The sequence below is a fragment of the Telopea speciosissima genome, chromosome 3 (genome assembly GCF_018873765.1).
Source record: "Telopea speciosissima isolate NSW1024214 ecotype Mountain lineage chromosome 3, Tspe_v1, whole genome shotgun sequence".
NCBI classification, from domain to species: domain Eukaryota; kingdom Viridiplantae; phylum Streptophyta; class Magnoliopsida; order Proteales; family Proteaceae; genus Telopea; species Telopea speciosissima.
In genome coordinates this window covers 12,918,742-12,941,431 of record NC_057918.1, presented here as the reverse complement: position 1 = coordinate 12,941,431, position 22,690 = coordinate 12,918,742, and the positions used below count along the sequence as shown (strand labels likewise).

At 39.1% G+C, this 22,690-nt stretch overlaps 1 protein-coding gene across 2 annotated transcripts in view; it reads left to right on the top strand.

Annotated features, from left to right (window-relative positions):
* Window positions 1-18,327, top strand: part of LOC122655665 (formin-like protein 20) — a 33,244-nt gene extending 14,917 nt beyond the window's left edge. For both annotated transcript variants that reach the window (XM_043849923.1, XM_043849922.1), the window contains 6 exons: window positions 2,729-2,800; window positions 2,894-3,010; window positions 13,175-13,243; window positions 13,341-13,407; window positions 16,952-17,247; window positions 17,972-18,327. In XM_043849923.1, coding sequence (XP_043705858.1) covers window positions 2,729-2,800; window positions 2,894-3,010; window positions 13,175-13,243; window positions 13,341-13,407; window positions 16,952-17,103 — 477 coding nt within the window. In that variant the 3' untranslated portion in view covers window positions 17,104-17,247; window positions 17,972-18,327. The remainder of the gene's footprint in view (window positions 1-2,728; window positions 2,801-2,893; window positions 3,011-13,174; window positions 13,244-13,340; window positions 13,408-16,951; window positions 17,248-17,971) is intronic.
* The last annotated feature ends 4,363 nt before the right edge of the window (window positions 18,328-22,690 follow it).

Genomic DNA, 22,690 nt, shown 5'->3' with positions numbered 1-22,690 from the left:
AAAGGCAGTATACTCATATATATTGAGGAATTATTACCTGCATCTAATGTTCCTAAACAACTATAACATCCAACATTAATGCATATATATTCCAAAACCCATTATAATTTCCAAGACATATCATCCAAAGTACAATTCCAAAATTCATACACCATAAAAAAACATGTCCGAAGTCCTTTTAAACAATGTGGCTAGGCTATGGTGTTGTTCATTGTTGTCTACACAACCAACTCACTCTCGAAGTGATGCATGTTCAGTTAGAGTTGGGAGTCATCGTTTTAGAAACCCTTTCAGAAGATACATCAGTTTGTAGTTCAATTTGGGGTTACGTGCATTGAACAAGAGTTAAAGATGATAGTGTGAGAAGTGTATCCCTTCGAGTCAGCTTTACGTCGACGAAAGAATCAGGTTGATTGTAGTTCGGTAGAGAGAGATATGGCCACTTAAGTAAGCCATTGTTCAACAAGTCTAAGCTCTTGAAAACACCAAAAAAAGGGGGAACGTGTTTTCATAGTTGTTACGACATCTAGACGAACCAAGGCGATAGTAGGGGGCTTGGATGCAAGGCGACCAAGTCAACCAAAACGCCGCCTAGACGACCAAGGTGACACTGGATGCCAAGGTGGTCACCTAACCGACGCCTTGACAACTATTCGTGTTTTAAACACGTTTAAAATGGGAATGCTTGCTGTTTGCTGTTTTTCCCGTATTGTTGGGAAACAAATGGCAAAACGCGTTTAAAATGGTAAAAAACGGGAATGCCGTTTTAAGTGCATTTTTGCTAACTATGGTTTGGAGTACAACCTGGGCAGTGGTTGTAGTTGGGAGGTGGTCGGCTGGTTATAGTCTCTAAATTTTGGTGGGTTCTCCCAGAAGCACCTATTATATGTTTGTCCTGACTCTTGATTAAGAATGGATCATGAAAGGCACTTGATGCAATTAAGATTGTCCAATTGTGCTAATTGGGCCTCAAAATACTTTATTTTGGCCCAAGGTTGGGTTCTGGACCTTGAGCTTCTTATTTTTGAGTTTATTGATGTAATGGACCTATTTTATAAGTCCATATTTAGAGTCGTAATTCTTTATACAGGATCAAGTATATAGTTAAGAAAGTGTGGGTCCCATGTGTTGTTAAGTGAGTTAGTTTAGTCTAGAAAGAGTATTCTATTGTTAAGTTTAGTTAAGTATTTTATGTCTTATTTTTAGTTAGTAGTTTATGTTATTTGGAGTCTTATGTCTTCTATAACAAATATTTGATCATTTAAAATTAGTTTTTGTTTAGGTAACTTGAAGGAATAGCTGTTTACTTCGTTTAGGAGTCCAAAAGTGAGTTTATCTTATCTTTATAAATAGGGTTGTTACGAATTTATGAAATTTTGGAATGGAAAAGTAGATTGATTTAGTTAATATTGAGGTTGTGCCTCTGTCTCTCTCTCTCTTTCTCTCTCTATCCCTTCTCTCTCCTCTCTAATTTTCAGATTGCATAAATACTTCTGGAGGTTGTGAAGATTTTCATTGAAATGATTCATTGTTCAGAATATTCAAACACTCCATGGATGATGACAGTTCAACCTTATATTGCTTCCTTGAATGTTTGAGTCCTGGGCTGTTGTCTTAGCTAAAACTTTTAGAAGGCATTGCTTTGTATCTTTGATACTGTAGCCCTATTATCTACCATGAATTTGTCCTCTCAATTCAAGATGCTTTTTTGCTTATCATATCCCAATAGATTCTAGAGGCGTTGCCACCAGTTGGTTAATCTGATATTCAAGATTATATCTTCTATAAAACTGTCTCAATTTCCACAAGGTACTTGAGGCATTGCTTGGTAATGGTGGATAACTGATAAACTAAAAGTATACATTGTCAATACAGGTAAAAATAAATTTAGGTGTAAAGATCTTGGTATTGGGAGAATGGATCAATAAATACATGAAAGTAAGGCATATGTAGGGATGCTTGGCTGCATGATTTCCCCCCCTCCCCACCGCATGTTAAGGCATTGCTTGGTAATGGTGGATAACTAATGAACTAAAAGTATATATTGTCAATACAGGTAAAAATAAATTTAGGTGTAAAGATCTTGGTATTGGGAGAATGGATCAATAAATACATGAAAGTAAGGCATATGTAGGGATGGTTGGCTGCATGATTCCCCCCTCCCCCGCGCGTTCTAGGGAAGGGGTTTCATAATGCTCATGGAAGGCGTGCTTTGCTGTTGATGTGTATTTTGTTGCTGGATTGGGTTTTTTTTTTTTTTTTTTGGGGGGGGGGGGGGGAGAGGGTGTTTACCATTTATATTAGTTTTTCCTCATTCTCCTTTTTCCTTCCCCCTCCCCTCCCCCATTTTGGAGGATTGGCTCCGCTCAAAATGTATACTTCTCACTTACTCCTGAATTAATATATATGTATGATAGGAATACACAAATATCCTAATATTATGCTGGTATTTATTTATTCTAAGTTTTTTTTTTTTGGTTTCCTATATTATGCTGGTTTAAGTTGTGCTATTGTAACCTGTTGGTTTCGGGTTTAAAACTTGGAACAACCTCTCCTGCGAAGCAGGGGGTTAACGCAGCGTAGTGCGTACATTTGCCCCTCCCAGACCCTGCAGTAGCCGGAGCCTCGTGCACCGGGTTACTCTTTTATTGTGTTCATCTGTTTGGTTGAACTTATTGTTGTTATCTGTATATTGTGTAATCTGAATGTTCAGTGTTGATGATCTCAGGTGCTAGCCTCCAAGACACCTGACCTTCTAGATTTTCACCAGGACTTGGTTAGCCTGGAATCTGCATCAAAGGTTCTATCCTTTTCCTTTCCTTAATCTCCAGTTTATCTCAAAGACTGTTATTGGCATATTATAGCGTCAGGACCTTTTTTTTCCCCCATTCAGATACAATTAAAGTCCTTAGCAGAAGAAATGCAAGCCATAATCAAAGGGTTAGAAAAGGTCAAGCAAGAGCGGGTTGCATCTGAAAATGATGGTCCTGTGTCAGAAGTTTTTCGCAAGGTATTGTGGTATATTCTGTTGTCATTATTTTATTACTGATTATCTGAAGGGTTGTGAGTTCTCACACATTTGTGCTGTATCATTGACAATCAGTTGACATCCCAGTTTTCTAATTTAGCAATTCTATGTCTACAGTTGACTTATGGTTCAGCTCGTTCATTAGTCTTAGTACTGATATTTCCTTTACTATAGAAACAGGATCTAAGTACTGATGCGATCTGGGGTTTGAAAACCCTGTTATCTTTCGCTGAAGACCCACCCAATTATACAATAACCTAAATTTGGAAGAAAATGGCAATTCTGTGAATAATTGAAGATATCTAAGGAGGGTTGCAATTTGGTACTAAAACAGAATCTTAAAGGGTTGCTTTGGAAGGCAATTATGGGCTAGGATACAAGGGGGAATCCTATTTAAAGAACGGGCAAATTTGGAAGGAAAACTAATTGAAGGGCATAAGTGGGTTAGAGGTAAAGGTAGGGGTAATATTGGTAAGAAGACAAAAGAGGTTAACACTTTAAAGATATGGAGAAGGGATCATCTTCTACCTCCAGCTGAAACAGGAGGAGGAATACACAATCACTCTTTAAGGAGAGAACTCCTTCGACACGTTTCTGCTGGTCCTGCGGTTTCAGGAAGAGGTCAATGTTGAAGAGGCATTTCGAATGCTCACCAATAACAACCCAAACATACCTATTAAAAAAAAAAAAAAAAAAACATCAGAAAGAAAGGAAGTAGTTGAAGACTGAAACTAAGGCTGGTGGTAGAACAGAGATGAGCTTTGTTTGTGTTTGATCTGACAACAGGTGAGGTGCTAAGGCTTGGGGTTCTAGGGATTAAATTGCCCTAGTGGAGGAAACTTCCTGATTTGGAGAGAAAAAGAAGGATAAAAGAGGATGGGTTCAATCATGTAAAGCTGCAAGTGTACCCACAGAGGTTAACAGCAGGAGAAAAGAATAACAGAAAATGAAGGAAGAAGGAAGAAGAATGAGGAAGGATAAGAACAGAGAAGAGAAGGTCTCGTATCAGGAGGGAGGCCCTTATAATAAGCTTCAGAACCAGTCCCAAGGTAACAAAATCTCAGCACCCAAAAGTGATCAGATTTGAATAAGAGATAATGCACAACAGGGAATATCTTCAACCAATCTTTCAATAAATGATAGAACAACTTCAAAACTTACTTGATATTGCACTGATAGAATAGAGGAATAAGATAGAAGAAGAACAAAGATATGATTTGAAGAGTGTCACCCCAACCCAAGGATAGTATCTCACCAACCACCCTAGCATCTCACCAGGAACTACGTCTCACTACAGTTTCTGTCACAGAATGATAAAAACCAAATTTCATTCAAATTCTTAATTTTTTATTAAAACGCTTACAAGCAGCTCCTTTTATAGAGGTTGGGAGGGATCTAGACCCTCATTGGTACTTCCTCCTAGACTTAATGGCCTGTACATTTCCTGTTTGAATTTATGTAATAAGGGTACTTTAGGAACTAGTTTGTTGTCTAGTTGTCTTATATTGTATTTTCTCTTATTTACTTTTTACTTCCCTATGGAGGTGTATGTAATTCCTTAAATCTTACTAGGGAAGTAATATAGGTGTGGTAGAGATAATTCTCTAACACACAACATTCCACCATCATCTCTCTTCTTCTTATCCTCTTGTTCGTTTTTCTCTCTCTCTTTGGAACTCTAGGTTACAAAGGGGTTCCAAGGAAAGGATTATTATGTGAAATGTTTGAAGAAATCTTGCAAAGAGCATGAATTAAGACCATGGAGACACCAAAGAGGATCTCATTTGAAGAAATAGACACTTGGAGCTCACATCAAGCAAATCCAGCCAAGTACCAAGTTACTGCCAGCTTTTTGGTACTCTCTCTCTCTCTCTCTCTCTCTCTCTCTCATCCAGCCAGTATTGAAGCTGAGGTGAGACTCTTTTGGATCGCCCTAGGGTGTACTTCAACCCCTCATGGCCTTGCTCCATGCTTTTAAGAGTTGCTGCTCCACAACTCACTTTTCCTTTGGTTTGTAAGTTACTGCCAGCCTTAGTTTTTCTCTGTTTTGCATGTAATATGGGTCTGTGATGCCTTCCAACTGCTTGGTGTTGGTGAGGTATGTTGTTTGAGCTTCTCTATTGGTTGTGTGATGAAGCTATACTTTGAAGAATGTGGTGGAGTTGAATTTCTTTGAGACGTTGGTCTTATATTGGTTGCTGGACTGTGTTTACCAGTGTTTGAAAGGCTTTTTTGAGTTGAGAATATGCTCCCCATTTGACTTTGGGTGTCAACCTTACTTTGTTAGTTTGTTTCTTTATCATGTCTGGGATCAGTGAATCGACAGAGGTTGTTTTGAGTGGTGCTCCTCCTACTCTGGTGGTTTTGGAAAAAATACCTAGATTTCCATTGTAAAGTTGGACAATACCAACTACTTGGACTGGGCACATACTGTGAAGTTTTCTCTCCGGAGTAGGGGGAAGCTAGGGTATGTTACAGACACCTTCAAAGCCCCCAATCCAAATGACCCAATGGATCCAAAATGGAAGATTGCGAACTCTACGGTTATGACTTGGCTTATCTTCTCTATTAAGCCTGAGATTGCGTGGAGATTTATGAGAAAGGAAACTACCAAGGACATCTGGGATAGTGTTTCCAAAACTTTTGACCGAGTTGGTGGCTTGGCTAAGGTTTATCAACTTCTCCTGAAGATCATTACCATGAAGCAAGGGGATAGGTCTATTTCTGAATTTTTTAATACTATCATTGGTCTCTGGGAAGAGTATGATCCTTATAGGGATCTTCAATTATCCAGCCCAGAAGATGAAGCAAAGGTTTATCGAACCCTTGAGAAGGAGCGTGTTCTTATTCTTCTTGGTGTCTTGAACTCGGAGTATGAGCCCATCCGTATACAAATCTTGGGCAGGTCTCCTCTTCCATTTTTAGATGAGGTGTGTAGTTATTTGTAGAGTAAGGAGACTCGTAGGGTAGCCCTGGAACTTGCTTCCTCCCTTAAGCCATCTTCTCTTTCTTCTAGCTTCCAAAGAGATAGGCATGGTGGTGGCACAGGCCAAGGGTCACCCCATGTATACGATAAACATAGGCATAGTTGTAACCATTGTGGGATACCTAGGCACACTAGAGAGAGGTGATGGGTTCTTAATGGCCGTCCCCCTGGTATACGTGGTGGTCATCAAGGGGGGAGCTACAACACAACATGTGATGACTGAGACTGATACTTTGGAGTACTCACCTAATATATAGGCTGATTCAAGTTCACTCACCAAGGAGGATATTACAGCATTTTGCAGGGTCATGTCACAACTGGGTATCTCACCTTCTACATCTACAATGCCAGATTCCTCATCTTCCGCTTTGTAGGCCTCCACATCCACTCCTACCACAGCCCCATCTTTGGTCATTGACTCTAGTACCACTGACCACATGACTGGTACATCCTACTATTATGATTCCTACTCCGTTTGTTTTGGTAGGGATAAGGTCAGGTGGCTGATGGCTCCCTTTCCTCCATTTCTGGTAAGGGTAGTATTCCTGTTACATGTTCCATTTCCCTTGATTTTGTTCTTCATGTCCATGACTTTGCCACTAATCTTTTGTCTATAAGTCACTCAACTAATTCCTTAAACTATTGTGTCACTTTTTTTCCTTCTCACAATCTTTCTCAAGATTTGGTGACGAAGAGGATTATTGGCAGTGGACGTGAGGAGAAAGGGCTCTATCTTCTTGCCCCTCGACCACCTTTTTTGCCACAGCTCAGTCTTATGTGTGTGGCCGTAGTCATAGTAGTTATGTGGATTCCGTAATACTATGGCATCAATGCCTTGGCCATCCATCTTTTGTAATGAGGAAACAATTACCTCATTTATTGTCTTCTTTTTCTTTTTCCCATGTCTTTCAATGGGGACCATGTATGTTTGCCAAACATCGTCGTTCGTCTTATTCATATCATGGTAATAGATCTATTGTTCCTTTTCATATTGTGCAATTGATGTTTGGGGACCCTCTCCTACTACCTCTTTATTTTGATATCGCTACTTTGTTTCATTTGTTGATAATTATTCCCACACTACTTGGACTATTTTGCTGAAACATAAGAGTGATGTTGGTGATGGCTTAAATTTTTTTTATCAAATGATTCTTAGTTTGAAACTAAAATCAAAATTGTTTGTTCTTATAAAGGGGGGGGGGGAGTACATGTTTGGTGGCCTCCAAAACTTCTTTATTGATAATGGCATTATCCATCAGCTAGCTTGTGTTGACATACTCCAACAGAATGGGGTAGCTGAGAGGAAAAATCTTCATTTATTGGAGATGACTTGGAGTCTTTTATTTGGCATGCATGCTCCTAAAACTTTTTGGTCCGATGCTCTTCTTTCTAGTTTTATTGGACTATTGTCCTACTAGCTATGATGTACGGGGCGGAATTGAGTAGTTGAGAAGTGTCGTATAGCGAAGCTATGTGTTGCAGAGATGAGGATGTTAAGATGGATGTGCGGCAAAACTAGGAAGGATAAAGTGAAGAACGAATGTATTAGAGCTGATGTGGGAGTTGCCCTGATCAGCTCCAAGCTCCAAGAATGTCGTCTAAGGTGGTTTAGACATGTACAACAAAGGCCGGGGGACGCCCCAGTGAGAAGGAGTGAACTGATTCCGATTGAAGGAGCTAAAAGAGCTAGGGGCAGGCCTAAAATGACCATAGGTGAGGTTGTGAAGAATGACATGCATAGTCTAGGTCTTGTGCCAAGTATGACCTCAGATAGAGCCTATTGGAGGGTAAGAATCCACGTTATCGACACTATGTAGCTGAGATTTTCCTGATTTTCTGGGCTATCCTCTTTCCTCTTACTTTCGTCTTTTAATTTTCATTTCTCACTTTTCTTATCTCATTTCTTCATTTTCTTCTCCATTCCTCTTTACTTTGTTTTGATAGGATCCATGGTAGCCGACGCCATTTAGTTGGGATAAGGCTGAGTTGTTGTTGTTGTTGTTGTTGCTCTTCTTGCTGCTACTTTTCTCATCAATTGCATGCCTACAAAAATCCCTGGTTCCAAATCTCCTTTGACAACCTTGACTCCTTAGGTTTTTGGTTTTTCTCTTACTCCCAAGGTCTTTGGGCATGTTTGTTATGTTCATGTTAGCAAATTCTCTCGAACTAAACTTGACCCAAATGCTACCATCCTCTTTAGGGGGAGAATAATGGGAGCGAAAAGCTTGCTGATGGCATTCCCTTTCTTTCTCCTCTACCCATTTCCCCTTATATTTTTAACATTAGGAAACACAAAGAAGTAGATGGGGTTGATATTGGTGATCATTCAGGTGGTGGTTATGGTAATAATAAGGTGCTAATTGTGTACAAGAGAAAGAAAAAACAGAAGGCGGCCTGCCAAGAGTCCTCTTTGGATCCACATCCTAAGAGACATCCTCCTCAGTCAGGTGACATCCCTTCTCTTCCTTCTGATTTAGACCTTCCTATTGTTGTTAGAAAGGGAAAGAGAGTTTGCACTAATTCTATAGCCCAGTTTGTTTCCTATGATGCTCTCTCTCCCACGGATGTTGCTTTTACTATTGCCCTCTCTTCTGTTTCCATTCCCAAAAATGTCCCTGAGGCTATGTCTGACCCAAAGTGGAAGCAAGCCATGTTTGAGGAAATGATGGCTCTTGAGAAGAATGGTACTTAGAAATTGGTAGATCTCCCTTGGGGAAGAGTTCCAGTTGGATGCAAGTGGGTCTACACAATCAAGTATCAGTCAAATAGTGCAGTTGAGAGGTACAAGGCAAGGTTGGTGGCCAAAGGATAGAGTCAAGTGTCTGGGATTGACTATCAGGAGACATTTGCTCCTGTGGCTAAGCACAATTCTATAAGGGTTCTATTATCATTGGCAGCTAATAGAGATTGACCATTATATCAATTAGATGTGAAGAATGCCTTGGTCCATGGTGACTTGGAAGAGGAAGTGTACATGCAAACTCCACCTGGCTTCAAGCTTCCTTCAGCTGAAGGGAAAGTGTGTCTTCTCAAGGAGGCACTATATGGTCTCAAACAGTCCTCAAAAGCATGGTTTGAGTGGTTCAAGCAGGCTATTTTGAAGAATGGGTATTCCCAGAGTCAAGTTGATCACACCTTATTTATAGGCAAGGTAATGGCACCATTACAACTCTAATTATCTATGTTGATGACATTGTAGTAATTGGAGATGACAGGTTTGAGATAGCTAGGTTGAAGACCTATTTGGCCCAAGTGCCCAACAATTTGAAATAATATCTTGGGCCCTTGAAATATTTTTTGGGAATTGAAGTGTCAAGGTCCAAGAAGGGAATCAACATATGTCAAAAGAAGTTTGTTTTAGATTTGTTGAAAGAAACAGGGATGCGGCTGCAAACCAACAAGTTCTCCTATTGAGCAGAACCACAAGCTAGGAGAAGACTATGGCCTCTCTATTGTTGATGCAGGGAAGTACTAGAGGCTAGTGGGGAAGCTCATCTATCTGTCTATGACTCGCCCAAATATTTCTTATGCAGTGGGAGTGGTGAGCCAATTTATGTATGCTCTAAGAGGGGGTACTTGGATGTTGTATACCGCATTCTCAGATACTTGAAGTTCTCTCCAGGGAAAGGACTATTGTATGTTAGGCACAACCACTTAAGGATAGAAGGTTTCACAAACATAGTTGTCAAGGCGGCGCCTAGGCATCCAGGCGCCTTGGTCGCTGTAGGTACCGTGGCCACCGGATGCGGGTTTCTCTGCGTTACAGGCGGGATCCGTTGGGTTTCCGTGGCCCCTTGGTGACGAGGGCTTGTCGATGGCATCACATCTCAATGTATTAACATAAGGGGTTGCAATCATGCTTCATAAATTAAAATAAATGGAGTCGCCACCTAAGATTCGGGCCTAGGACCTAATGGGTGTAGCCCCATCTGGGGTGAGTGGAAAGGGCTACCTGATTCCATATGGTCTGGTCAGAGATTCTGGGTAAGTGGTCAGGTTACAAGCGTGGGAAGGTATTAGCACCCCATCTTGTCCGGTTAAACCGGTCTTTCTACTAGATGCTAGATTCCGAAAATTCTCCCTTAATAACACGTCTTATACCAACATGCAAAGCTATATCATGATGCATTAAACATAAACATAAGAAAGAAAGAACAAAAATAATTTACTATGTACACTAAAGTGAACTATTTTAATGGTCTGCATTGTGCCAGAAATAATAAGAAAGAAAAAGACAACTACCTGTCAAGAAACAAAAGAAATAAAGGAAAATGTACCAAATATGAAATACATGATGTGCCACGGCTCAGGTGGAGATGGACGATCGGCTTGCCTTTCTCTTGTCGGACAGAGTAAGGGCTATGTGAGATGGATTTCGTTAGTCAGACTTCAGGTAGAGTAACGACTATATATGAGATTTTCGTTACCCGGACTCGGACAGAGTAACAGCTAAAAAAAGCTCTGACTATTTTGATATGGACTAAATAATGGTTAGAAAATGGACAAAATATGGGTCAATGATTGGGTAAATGTGAGACTTCGGACCAAAACCACCTTTAGGTAGGGTAATCGAAGGATCTACCCATAGGAATGATGATCAAAGCTAACAAAAGGTAGCTAAAAGGGATGTGGGAAGGCTCAAAAGGAGCAAAATGGGGGTGGGACCCGTCCTTGGGGCTTTCTAGCTTGAAAAATGAGGGTGGGGGTCATCCCTATTTATAGGGGTAATCTGGTCACTTGGCTGACAAAGGCCTGCAGCACTGTACCTTCTGCGGCGTCGCAGGGCTTTGCGCGGCGCCGTGGCTTAGCCACCCATGGCACTGCAGTTCTGGCATCCCCTCAGTCCTCAGGTTTTGGGCTTTTTTGGGTTTTCAGGGGTTTTTCTGGGGTTTTCCCTCTCTTCTGACTCTTCATAAAATGCCGGACCAGTAGATATATGAGCACTGCATAACAGATCTATTCAGCTCTAGACAGTTAGCATATGAGAGAAGCTTGCCTTTCCATAAATGAAGCCTTTTACGCAAATGGTCCAAAATGGGGACAACCCATTTTCAAATTTGAAAACTCTAGTATTGCATTTCCTTTTGCTTTGATTCTTCAAGTATTGATAGGATTAAAATTTGAGAACTCAAGTTATTGCCAAGAGAGAGAAAACAGATTACAGTATAAATTAGTTGTTTAGCAATAATAAAGAAGAAGGTTCAGTAACTTGAATATTCAGAAGCAACCATACAAATTGAATTCAAAATTTGGGCATTGATTTTCCTTTCCAGGTCTGAGAATCAAAGCTCCAAAGCATTAATGCAGAACAGCAACAGGAAGAGTTGAATCATGCCTGCAAAAATACAAATACAGGAGCAATTGGCTGCAAGCCATGGCCAAATCCTAAAAGAGAAGAACCAAAGCAGCCAACTCTATATTCAAGTTAATGTTAATGTATACATTTACGTTGCCCTTACTTAACAGTTCGAGCTTTTAGGCTAAGAGGTAAGCCAGTAACGCACATGGTATCAGAGTAGGGAGGTTGAGTGTTCGAATCCTGGGAAGTGCAACGGGGTATGCAACACCTCTTCCCCCTCGGTGCCATGTGATGAGTGATCCCACATGAGTGTGTGTCAGGTGCAAGGACCGTGTGTATACAGGCCTGCACATGTGCTGGGTGCTGATGTATACATTTATGTTGCCCTTAACTTAACAGTTTGAGCTTTTAGGCGAAGCGGTAACGCACAATTAATTCAAAAACCAGAAACCTACTTGTCTCTTACAACTTGTATTTATAGAAGAATAAAGGGTCCTTCTTGGCATCAACTATGCCTAGTGAAGGGTAACGCTTCACTATTTGCCACTTGGAAGTACATGGGTTAGTCTATATGATAGAGGACCAGACAAGCATCTCATTGGTACAATTTAGTCCAAAGTAAGCAAGGAAAGTTGCTCAAACTTTGATTCAAAGTTTTAAAAAATTATCAAAATGCCATCAAATGGAGATGAATATAAAAATACAAAATGCAATCTTTTGTAATCTTAGCTACTTCCTCTACTCATTTTAAGCTGAAATTGGACCAATGAGATGCTTGCCTGGTCCTCTATCACATGGACTAACCCATGTACTGCCATATGGAAAATAGTGAAGCGTGATACTTAACTAGGCAGAATGACGGGGAAGAAAACCCAAGAATACAGAAAACTGCTAATATAATTCAAGAACTGAACTGACTCTCAAAGACACCTTTTGGAAACTGACAAATTGTTTTTCCAAAGGGAAGCTTAACTTCCAATCAATGAACCCAATTGGAAATAACCCAATTTCAAAGGTAAGCCCATAATTTAAATCCAACCCCAGGAAACTCTAATAAAAACAACTGTGGAATTCAGAATCAAATTTTTGGTTTATGATGTATGCAAGTTGATGTGGCATAAGATCCCCTTGGGCCTTGAAGGAGTAAAAGTTGGCTATAATCCAGTTTTGTACAGTTAAAGACCAAACATATAGAAGTTGATCATCACTTAATAAAGGAGAGAATGTGATGTAAGGCCTGATTTGTGTTTGTAAAGGATAATGTGATGTTGGACCTAATTTGTACGAATGGGTAGCCTGGAAACCAATATGCAATTTTCCTTGCCAAAAGGATGAGTTGTGGCCATCATTACTCAAGTAAGTTCGGCATGTAATACCCATGTGTTAGTTTGCAAGAATTACTGTGATATGGATGATAATTTGGTATTTTATATCTTCTTTTAGGAGATTAATAGTCTTCTTATGCAAGACATAATATGGATGATAATTTGGAGAAGAGACACATACCATGCTCTTTCCCTTTCTTGTGTCCTCTTGTTCTCTTTCTGCTTCATGTTCTCCGAAACCCTAGATTAGATGACCTTGGAAAACAGCTAAACATTTTGCTGATCCAACAATAACTTTCAATGGTCATTCATCGGAGATCTCAGTGTCCTCTATATTGCATAAAAAAAAAGAGTGTCCTCTATGGGATTGAAGTATTAGACCAAATTTTAATTCATTAGAAGTAAAAGATTCTGCATTGTTTGCTTCATGTCTCGAAGAGCGCTTTTGTATTTTTTTTTTCTTTGTTTCCCTTGATAAATTTTGAATATGCAATTGGATGTTTGGTTTGCTGTCTTAACAAATATTTGTTGATTAGACATTGAAGGAATTCATTGGCGTTGCTGAAACTGAAGTGGCGTCCTTAACGTCATTTTATGCTGCAGTGGTATGCCACTAAACATCTAACCATCTGTTTGATGATATGTTTAGTGATGTCTATTCTTTTTTAATGGTTCTATTTGATCATGTTTGGTGGTGAGCAGGGTAGAAATGCAGATGCACTTGCCCTTTATTTTGGTGAAGATCCTGCCCGTTGCCCTTTTGAACAAGGTATGCACAATATCACAATTCTTCTATTGTCCGTGTTCTTATGTGTAGAATACCTAGGACCTGTAACCAATAACTCTAGAGAGAAGAAAAGAGAGAAGAGAAGATGGAAATTGTAAAATACTTGAATTAATTAATTGATAGGTAAGCCCCTCTAGGGGAAATTACAAATAGACTAAACTAGGCGATGTGGGACTAAAACCCACATTGCCGACTGTACCTAATAACATAATAAATAAACTAACCCCAAAACGACCAGAATACCCCCACGGTATTCTGGATTACATATTCCAACACTCCCCCTCAAGCTGGATCGTACAAATAAGAGAAGAAAGAAGATCCAACTTGAACTAAAGAAAAAAGAACTCCTAATAACGCTAACATTATGTATTCTCCAATGACTAAATATAGGTGGAGTGGTTTCTGGCCTAAATGGTCTCCATGCTTTTACTATTTTCTCTTTCCAAAGCTTGTGGTTATCGTTCAACTTAATGAGTCACTGAAGAAAGCCAATATTATGTGTTCAATGTCATCATCTATCCTTCTAGTAGGCTTCAGCCTAAATGCATTTTCCAAACTTGGAGAAATAAAGCTTTTGGAGGTACCAGGCTTTGTGATTAAAGGGGTTGGGTGTTTGTTTTTTGGGTGGGGGGGGGGGGGTGGAGGGGGGATGGAGTTATCACATTGTTTGATGGAAGTGGATTTTTAGGTCCAAATGACTTGGGATCTGGAAATTAAGCCATTTCAGTTGATTAAGTATGCTCTTATGTGCAGAATGTTTTGGAGATTCTGTTGTGATTTTTGTGGCATTATGGGGGAATGCAGTAGGTCAGAAACATATTTGAGGGCACTAGGATTATGTCTGCCCTGAAGAACATAATGAAGTGCTATGAAGACTCTGGTAGGATGGTTGACCTATAATCTGGGGAAGAGGAAGAATTTAAGTCTTAGGAAGATAATCAGTTAGATGGTGGAAAGCTGGGAGGACCTTTTTTATGATTATACCACCCAGCCATGGAGAAGATGATCAGATTTGATTAATTTATTTTGGTGAACAATGACAGTGTCTCTTTGTATCATCTTTTCTCAAGGGATGTCCTTGATGGAGAATTGGAGGAAACTTCTTCCCTTCTAGAAAACCTATATTGTCACAAAAATTGGTTACCCTAATGATTTATCACTAGGGAAAAAATACGAATATCCTAATGAGGATGCTAGACTTTTTAGGAGGTTGGAGCAAGAGCAATATCTTCAATGGAGGCTCGCTGAAAGCAGCAGTACGATTTGGATCAAGAGGCACTCATCCTGTGAGTGAGTGGAAGCTATCTATCTTTCAAACAAAAAGGTTGTACATTCTCTTGGATTGTGTTACAAAATATTGACTCTTGACTTCCTGGCAAGGTTCAAAAACTCGTCTCGAGGAGGTGTCTCGACCAGGTCGCGATCTCGGCGAGACAGTGCATTTTATTTTTTTTTGGGTTTTGGTGGGAAAATGGTCATAGTTTGCTTTGAAACTTTAAGAGAAGCTTGTTTTAGGCTTAATAAACATATTTAAATCTTCAAATTGTAAAAAAATTCACCCAATTTTGTTCTTTGGATTTGCACCCTTGGTTGGCAGTAAACATTGAACGGATCCTTATGTAATATTTGCCTATAAACATTGTTTGAGTGCTATGAGACATAATGGGCAAATAAAACAAGTAAATTATGCAATAATGGATGAAGACACATAATATTGAATAATTATTTAAGAAATAGTTAAGGACTAAAATAAAAACTACAAAGTACAATGATGAGTGAACAATGCATATTAAATAGACACCCAAGTACAGTGAACAATGCAAATGTCATAGACACCATAGTCTTCCCAAGGGCTAGGAAGGAAAGCCCAGCCTGAACCCCAGCCAAGCTTTTGGGATTGCCAAGCCCGAGCCCAACACAATCGAAATTATTCAAGCCAACAGCTGGGCTCTGGTGGTTTTGAGTTTCGTTAACATGTTGCAGGATGTGACAATAAAATCAAGACAGAAGGCCTATTTACATTGATATGTGTACCATCATCCTATAATAAATAAACATAAAAGCCTCAAACAACAATATCTTCCTTCTAAAATAAACTCACTAGTTGGCTACATAAATCATTGACAGGACTAAGATGTATCTTAATTGGACAAGACTAGGACATATCTTAATTGCTATGTGTATTCTTTTGGTTCGGGTGTTGCGGGCTACCTAAGTCATCAATGCAAGCTCAACCACCCCCTCCCCCGTCCAAAAAATAAATAAATAAATAAACGAAAACCTCTGGCTTTTCTCAGGTTGGGAGGGGGTTTAAATAAAACCCACCCAAGCTCCCACACCTATCATTATGGTCAGAGCAGCATTTTTGGCAGCTACTCTGGAGGCATTTAGGGCCTGCCAGTTCACCTGTCTCTTGAGAGGGCTGGAGTTGCTTAGTAGATCTGGTTCTTATCTTCCAACCATCATGCATTAGTGGCCCACTTATCTCTTTCTGTTAAGATTTACTTTGATGGGAGCTTACTAGCCAATTCAGATCATGACGACATTGGGGGGGGGGGGGGTTAGAAAACACATGAGAATATTGTGGGTGTTTTAAGGTCCAATATTGTAGTTCCAGTTGCAGCTTGAAAGCCTTGTGCTTTGATTGAAGGCTTTTCCATCCCTAAATTGGTTCATCTGGAGTATGACACTTGGCTCTAACAATCTAATGGATGTTTTAATGCTGAAATCCCCTGGAAGAATGCTCACCTAATTGAGCATTCTAGATCATTTCTAGCTTTTGAGGATCTCTCTCATTCTGGTTGAGGGCAGGCAGATATAGTGACACCGTAGGTGATGATATTAGTACAGTTGTATCTTTTACAGATCACATGTATTGGGCCATATCCTATCATGTTGTGGTGTCATACTGTATTGGGGGGGGGGGGGGGAGTTCTCTTTTAAAACAAATTATGTTTATTTATTGAAGTAAAAAGGTGTAAAAGATCTTCAAGATGGGAGACTGTGATTCTGTGAATGGTGAATCTTTTCTTGTGACATCTTGTCTGTGTCTTGTTTCCAGCAGTGGTAACAGTTAGTTCTACATCAGATTTTTTTATGGAACTTCTAGACCAGATTGATGTTTGTCTAGCCTTCCAAATGTCCCTTATTTACTAAAGATGTGGTCCTTTGATCCATCAGTTTAGACTATGCAATCCTCTCCTGAACATGAAGGCATTATTGCCATAAAATCTCTTCGAGTTCCGGTCAGTTGAACTTTTTATGAGCTGGTGGTTGAAGTAGGTCAGCTGGAACCTGTTGAAGCTTGGCCTGGAATTAGATTCTTTTACTAATAATATTAGCTAATTTAGGCTTTCCTCTTTTTCTTTTTTTTTTGGACGGACGGGGTTGGTTTGTATTTCCACATTTGTTACTTTATTGTAGGCTAACTTTCAATTGAAACTAGAATCTGGTGGTCGTTTACTGTTATAATGATGATAAAATTAGCCTCTGTCTGCACTTACTAATGCTGAACTGAAATTTGCAGTAACTGCAACTCTCTTAAATTTTGTGAGGATGTTCCGGAAAGCACATGATGAGAACTGTAAGCAAGCTGAGCTGGAGAGGAAGAAAGCCCAGAAGGAGGCGGAAATGGAGAAGGCAAAGGGTGTTAGCCTGACAAAGAAAACTGCAACATAGCTCCAAGTGCTTTCTCCATAGCTTCCCACACAGGAACCCAAGTTCCCCTATGCAGCTGTCGGGGGATGTGAATAGAAACATACGACAGCAAAATTGAACTGCTTCAAACTCGGCCTAATGCTCATTTTCAGGAATCTTGCATTGGTAAGCTTTCTAAAAGGATATACCAATATTTTTTTTTGTACTTATCTGATGAGTGATGTCAAATCAGATGAGCTAATCTGAAGCTTACTGCGCTTCAGGCCCTAAATGCCTTGTGTGGCTGGTACCACGTAGGAGTGAGGGGCAAAGCTATGAATTGAGCAATTGCTAATACCTAACTTATCCATCACTCTGATTTGAGATTCAAAAATAATATGTAAAGCCTGAGACCTCTATGTATATATTAGATGATTGTAAACTGGAAACTTACCACACTGTATGAAGCATGTTGTCCTAATCCTGAACCATCTGATCCAAAGAGTTGATGTTCTATAAACCTCGTAGGGAAAAATGGCTGGGAAAAATCCAACCTTGAGGCTGCATGTGACGGACACTTCTCCAGATAGAGAGCACCCCACCTGCAAGGACAGTTGTGCTCTTTTGTGTCGAAGTAGCCAATTGTGTTTCGACATGCATCTCCTCCTTGCACAAATGTGCCAGGGATCAAGATCCAATGGCTTAGTTTTTTACTGCAGGCTTGTGAGAGTGTGATCAAGCTTTGTGCAACAGCATACCTCTCCCTGAAGGGCGGTTCCCATAGTGGAATCCATCAATTGAGGTTCTGGCCTCACTAGTCACTATCCTGTTAGTAGTCAGTCTAAGACTCTGAATCAATCCTATTAATTTGTTCATGATTTTGAGTAAATCTTCTCTCCACGTTTGGCAGGTATTTTGGGAACCAGTGCAGATGTCCTTGCATTGTAAAGCACAAGTCTGGGATGTATCTATGAACTGTGTACATAGCTCTAACCCTACTAACAATTGATTCTTTTTTCATGTAATATAAAAGGTAGTTTTGTTTTTCTTTTTGTTGAGATTTTGACAGGAGCAACATCATGAAGATTTTGTATAGAAGTTGAGAAATTAAAGGAAAAGTGAGGAGGCAGGCATTCTTACTGTAAGTGTAATATAGCCACATGTAGGTTGTGAGTTGAGAACGCTTTTTTTTGTTGTTTCACTCACCATTTGTTAGAACATTTCTCATTTCACAAAAAGAAATATATATATCAAGTCAATCTATCAGGTGCTGTCTTTGATTCCGTTGCAGAATGCTGAACTGCTCTCATGTAAGGTGGAAAATTGTTTATATTCATGTATGTAGTTTGTCTTCAATATTGATAGTTGATCTTATTCTAGCAGGAGTGCATGTTCTGGGTGACAATAATATTTAAAACTTTAGTAGGTGAGAAATCGAAGTAAATTCTTGTTGGAGGATCCTAGTTCTGTTGTATACTTAAAACTTTATTAAATTAGAATGCAACTTTTTGAGCTATATTTATGCTTGCACAATAAGATCTGAAACTATTTTATATTATTTGTATGAGAGGTGCCTCATGAGAGGAGTCGGTATCAATTTATGCCGAATTGCTCCACATATAGTTCCTCAAACCACATTTTCTAAGCCAAACAGAGCCAATCCCAATTGATTTTGAATTTAGTAAAGACCAATGCTGTGAAAGTGAAACTAGGGCCAACCACAAACACATAAGTGAGTCAAGGAACCTGGTAATTGGTTATTTTGTGGATTAAGCCTCTTGCCAGAAATATGGCTGTCACACGTACCCAACTAATTACATATTGGGTCTTGAACCAATGTTTTGCTCAGAGCCAAGGCTGTGTGAACCATACTGAACCCACCCATTTGAGCCCTAATTACATTTCGTACTTAAATTTTACGAAATGGTTTTTTTAGTTCTGAATTTATACGATGATATGTTTAGGTTGTTCTGAGAAACCAGCTTTGTTCCACGAGTAATGATTGTTTAATTCTAACTACAACTTCATTTGCTAAGGCAATAGAATGTATAAATGCTCCTACCTTGTACTGAACGAGGCTTCCCTTTGGGCTTTGGGTATCACATTTGGATAGTTTTGTTTTGCTGATTTCCATTGCATCTTCTTTATCTGGAAAGCAAGGATTATTTTTATTCCTTCATACTTTGTCCTGTAAATCAGATGAAAATTTCTTGTTTGAACTAAAATATTCGCAAGGTCCTATGCTCTCGTGAAATAAGTGATTTTTTTTATTCATTTATCATATTAATTTCTGTTTTTACCTTCTTTTCCTCTCTCTCTCTCTCCCTCCTCCTCCTCCCCTCCCCACCCTACCCAAACAAAAAAAAGGGTGAAGGCTGGATTCAATCCGAAGGAGGAGAGATACGTTATCAGATAGGAAATTATCTCCTTCAGTTTTTTGTCCGGCCCAGTTCCCCAGTTCCTCTAATAGGGGGTGGTGGACTTCACCCGGGTAGACTGTTTGGACAGGGGTAGGGTGGTCATTTCAGTACCCCCTTGTTAGAAGAACTGGGGAACTGGGCCGGGCAGGGAATTGGAGGTGATAAAGATCTTGGATTTCTGTTGTTTAATCATTTCTGAGAAATCACTTAAAAAGAGATTTTCAGTCTGACATAAGTTTTTATGAAGTATATTTTGTATTAAAACTTAGAAATTACCATCTCTGTGTGGTGTATCCAAGTTTTGTGGAGTGCTTCCATCTGTTTCTTGTTGAAGCATCATGGTTCAACTTTAAGCATTTGACAATTGGTTTGATTTCTGTTTCATCGAGAATCCAACAATGGGAACAATGTTAGTCGGAGAAAATTTCTTAGTAAAGGATTTTTTTTGTTTTTGGGTAACCTGAATTGGAGAAGGTTATTAGGGTTGTGAACTTTGGGAGGGATGCAGAAATCAATCAATATTGAATAGTATTATTAATTTTGGGGGGTGAATGGTGATGGTTATTGGAATTCCAATCTTAGAAGTAATATTGGGGGGAGAAAAGGATTTGGTGTCTCAAGTAGGAAAAGCGATGAGATGCAAGTAATCATTCATGGCCCTGGCATAGTTGAATGGCCTCTTGCAGTAGAGGTGAGGAAGGAGCAAGAATGCAATGGCAGTCGGACCATATTTATTTACAGTAAGAAGTTGGGCCTAAATTATCTTGAGCTCAGGCAAGTTATCAAATAATCAACTCATCTGTCATGCCTGGCTTCAGTAAAATCTGGGCATCCAAGAGCGATATCTTTGCTTTCGCTTAATCGGCTCTATAGTCTGCACATCCGGGTTTTGAGCGTGAGCCCGTATTGTCACAAAGCATTCGTTGCTTCAAAAAATAAGTTAAAAATTTTCCAAGGGGCTATCCATCATAATCTACCATTATAACTTGAACTAATTCTAGACTAGAATCTAAAACGATGTGGAAAAGAATGGAAATCATAAAAAAAATAATCACACAATGGGCATAAGGATTTACATGGTTCGACAAGATTACTTATGTCCACGGTGATATGAGATCTGCATCACTATCAATGGAGAAATCAATAGGTTATGGTTGTTCGGTCTCACACCTCTCTTAGATTACTTAGAGAGAAAGTACACTCGTTACAAATTTATAACAAAATCCCATACATGCAATTTATTGAAATACCAATATACTCTTATGTCCTCTAATCCTCTTTACTGAGACTTGACTTTTTACAAACATCATAGGATCATTATTGTCCAGATTCGTGGTCCATCATCCACTTTATGCTATTTATGAGCGACTACGAGTGAGTGACTTTAATGTCGTATGATCCAGTTTTAAGTGAATGCGATTGAAAAGATGGATGTTGGCTACGATCATCTTTGTTTTGGGTAAAATTGGATTTGATATTATTGATTTTCTTTAGTTTCCCTTTGCAAGCAAGCTTTGTGTTGAAGTAAAGCCCTCAAGACTCTGGAATAATAACACTCTTGAAATATTTCATGTTTAGATTTTAATACAAAAATGGGGCCTATGAGCTTCCATGAATGCAACATTAAGAATCTCTTCACAAGCTGTTCTTTGGATTGAGCTTCGGTGCTTCTTCAAAGGTGATGGATAAGGAGAAAAATGGTTTCTTTAAGTTCAAATCATGACCCACCAGTCCACCACCCTTTATAAGTGGGGTGGATCTATCAAGAAAAAGAAAATGTTGATTAGTTATGGTTGTTCTTTAAATATTTGAAAAAAAATGGTAAAATGTAACAATCCAAATGGCACGAAAGTGACAAACCTTAGGAGAACAACTAGGTAGGTAACATTATTTTAAGCTTTATTTGGGTGGTTGCAAAAAGAAAAGTTAAGTAGTGCAAGTGCTACTTTGCTTAGAATGTTAGCTAACAGACTTAAAGGAATCTATCACATTCATCCTTTCTCGAAAAGCGTGCATTATTGCCTGTGACTTGTGAGAGTGAAACTTAACTCGCTTTCCTTGACCCTTAAGTACATAGCACCAAAAAATTCAAACACACTTTTTAAGTATGTCACGGATTAGACTGTAACCTTGCCCCCTGTTTAATGTTTACTTTCAAGGAGTTGTACAACTTGTATTACAAGGCAGATCACAGGTTAATACTCTTTCACTCTCTGCTTTTCTTTTCTTTTCTTTGTTAAGAGAGGGAGTTAAAATAGCTCTCTATAAGCCATGGGGAGAGGGGAGAGGGGAGAGGGGAGAGGCTTTTCATCCTTGTGATTTCTATTGTGAGTAAAGATTAGCCTCAAGGGTGACTAAAGATATTCCCACGTGGGTGAGTGAAGGGGAGACCATGGTCCTTACTTCTTATAAGGATTGAAGTCTTCATTCCCTCATGAGACTTTTTAAAATTGTGAGGTTAAGCTAGTTTTGGTGGATATTATTTCCCGATCTCATCAGTTGCCACAATGAAACCCAACTTCTTTCCCTTCCATAATGGAAAAAAATTGCTATGTTGCTAGTGTGCAATTCCCCTCTCATTAATTTTTCATTGTTTTCTCACTTTTGATCTCATGTGAATAACACTTTTGTAAGAACACCTATAGTTGCAAGAATTGGCAAGTGAATGAATATGAATATAGGTTTAATTGGTACTTTCATGATATTTTTAGAGCAGGAAAAAGTTTACTACTGTAGACTTGATAATCAAAGCCCATTAGTGGTGATAATATTTTATCGCCTTTAAAATCTATCTTTTTGTGGCGGTAAAAATTATCACCACTAAAGGTTCTGCCTATAACCAGTTTCTTTTAGTGAGCAATGGATAATAAAATTCGAATGAATTTAATCATCGCTATTGGTAAAAATGTTTTATCGTAATCTATCATTTCTTGTTGGGTATAGCCTTTTGCAATCAGTCTTTATTTGAATATTTCTATTTTTTCATCTACACCCTTCTTCCTCTTATAGATACTCTTACGTCAGATGGACTTTACGATTTCTAGTGGATCAACAAGCATTCAGGCATGATTGGAATGCATATAATTTATTTTAGAGCACATGGTTTATTTCTAGCGTTTTGCATCTACATCCTTTATATTCTTAAAGTAGGTGTTGGAATCTAAATCAGAGTTATTAGATACTCCGTAGAACTCTTCTATTTTTTTTTT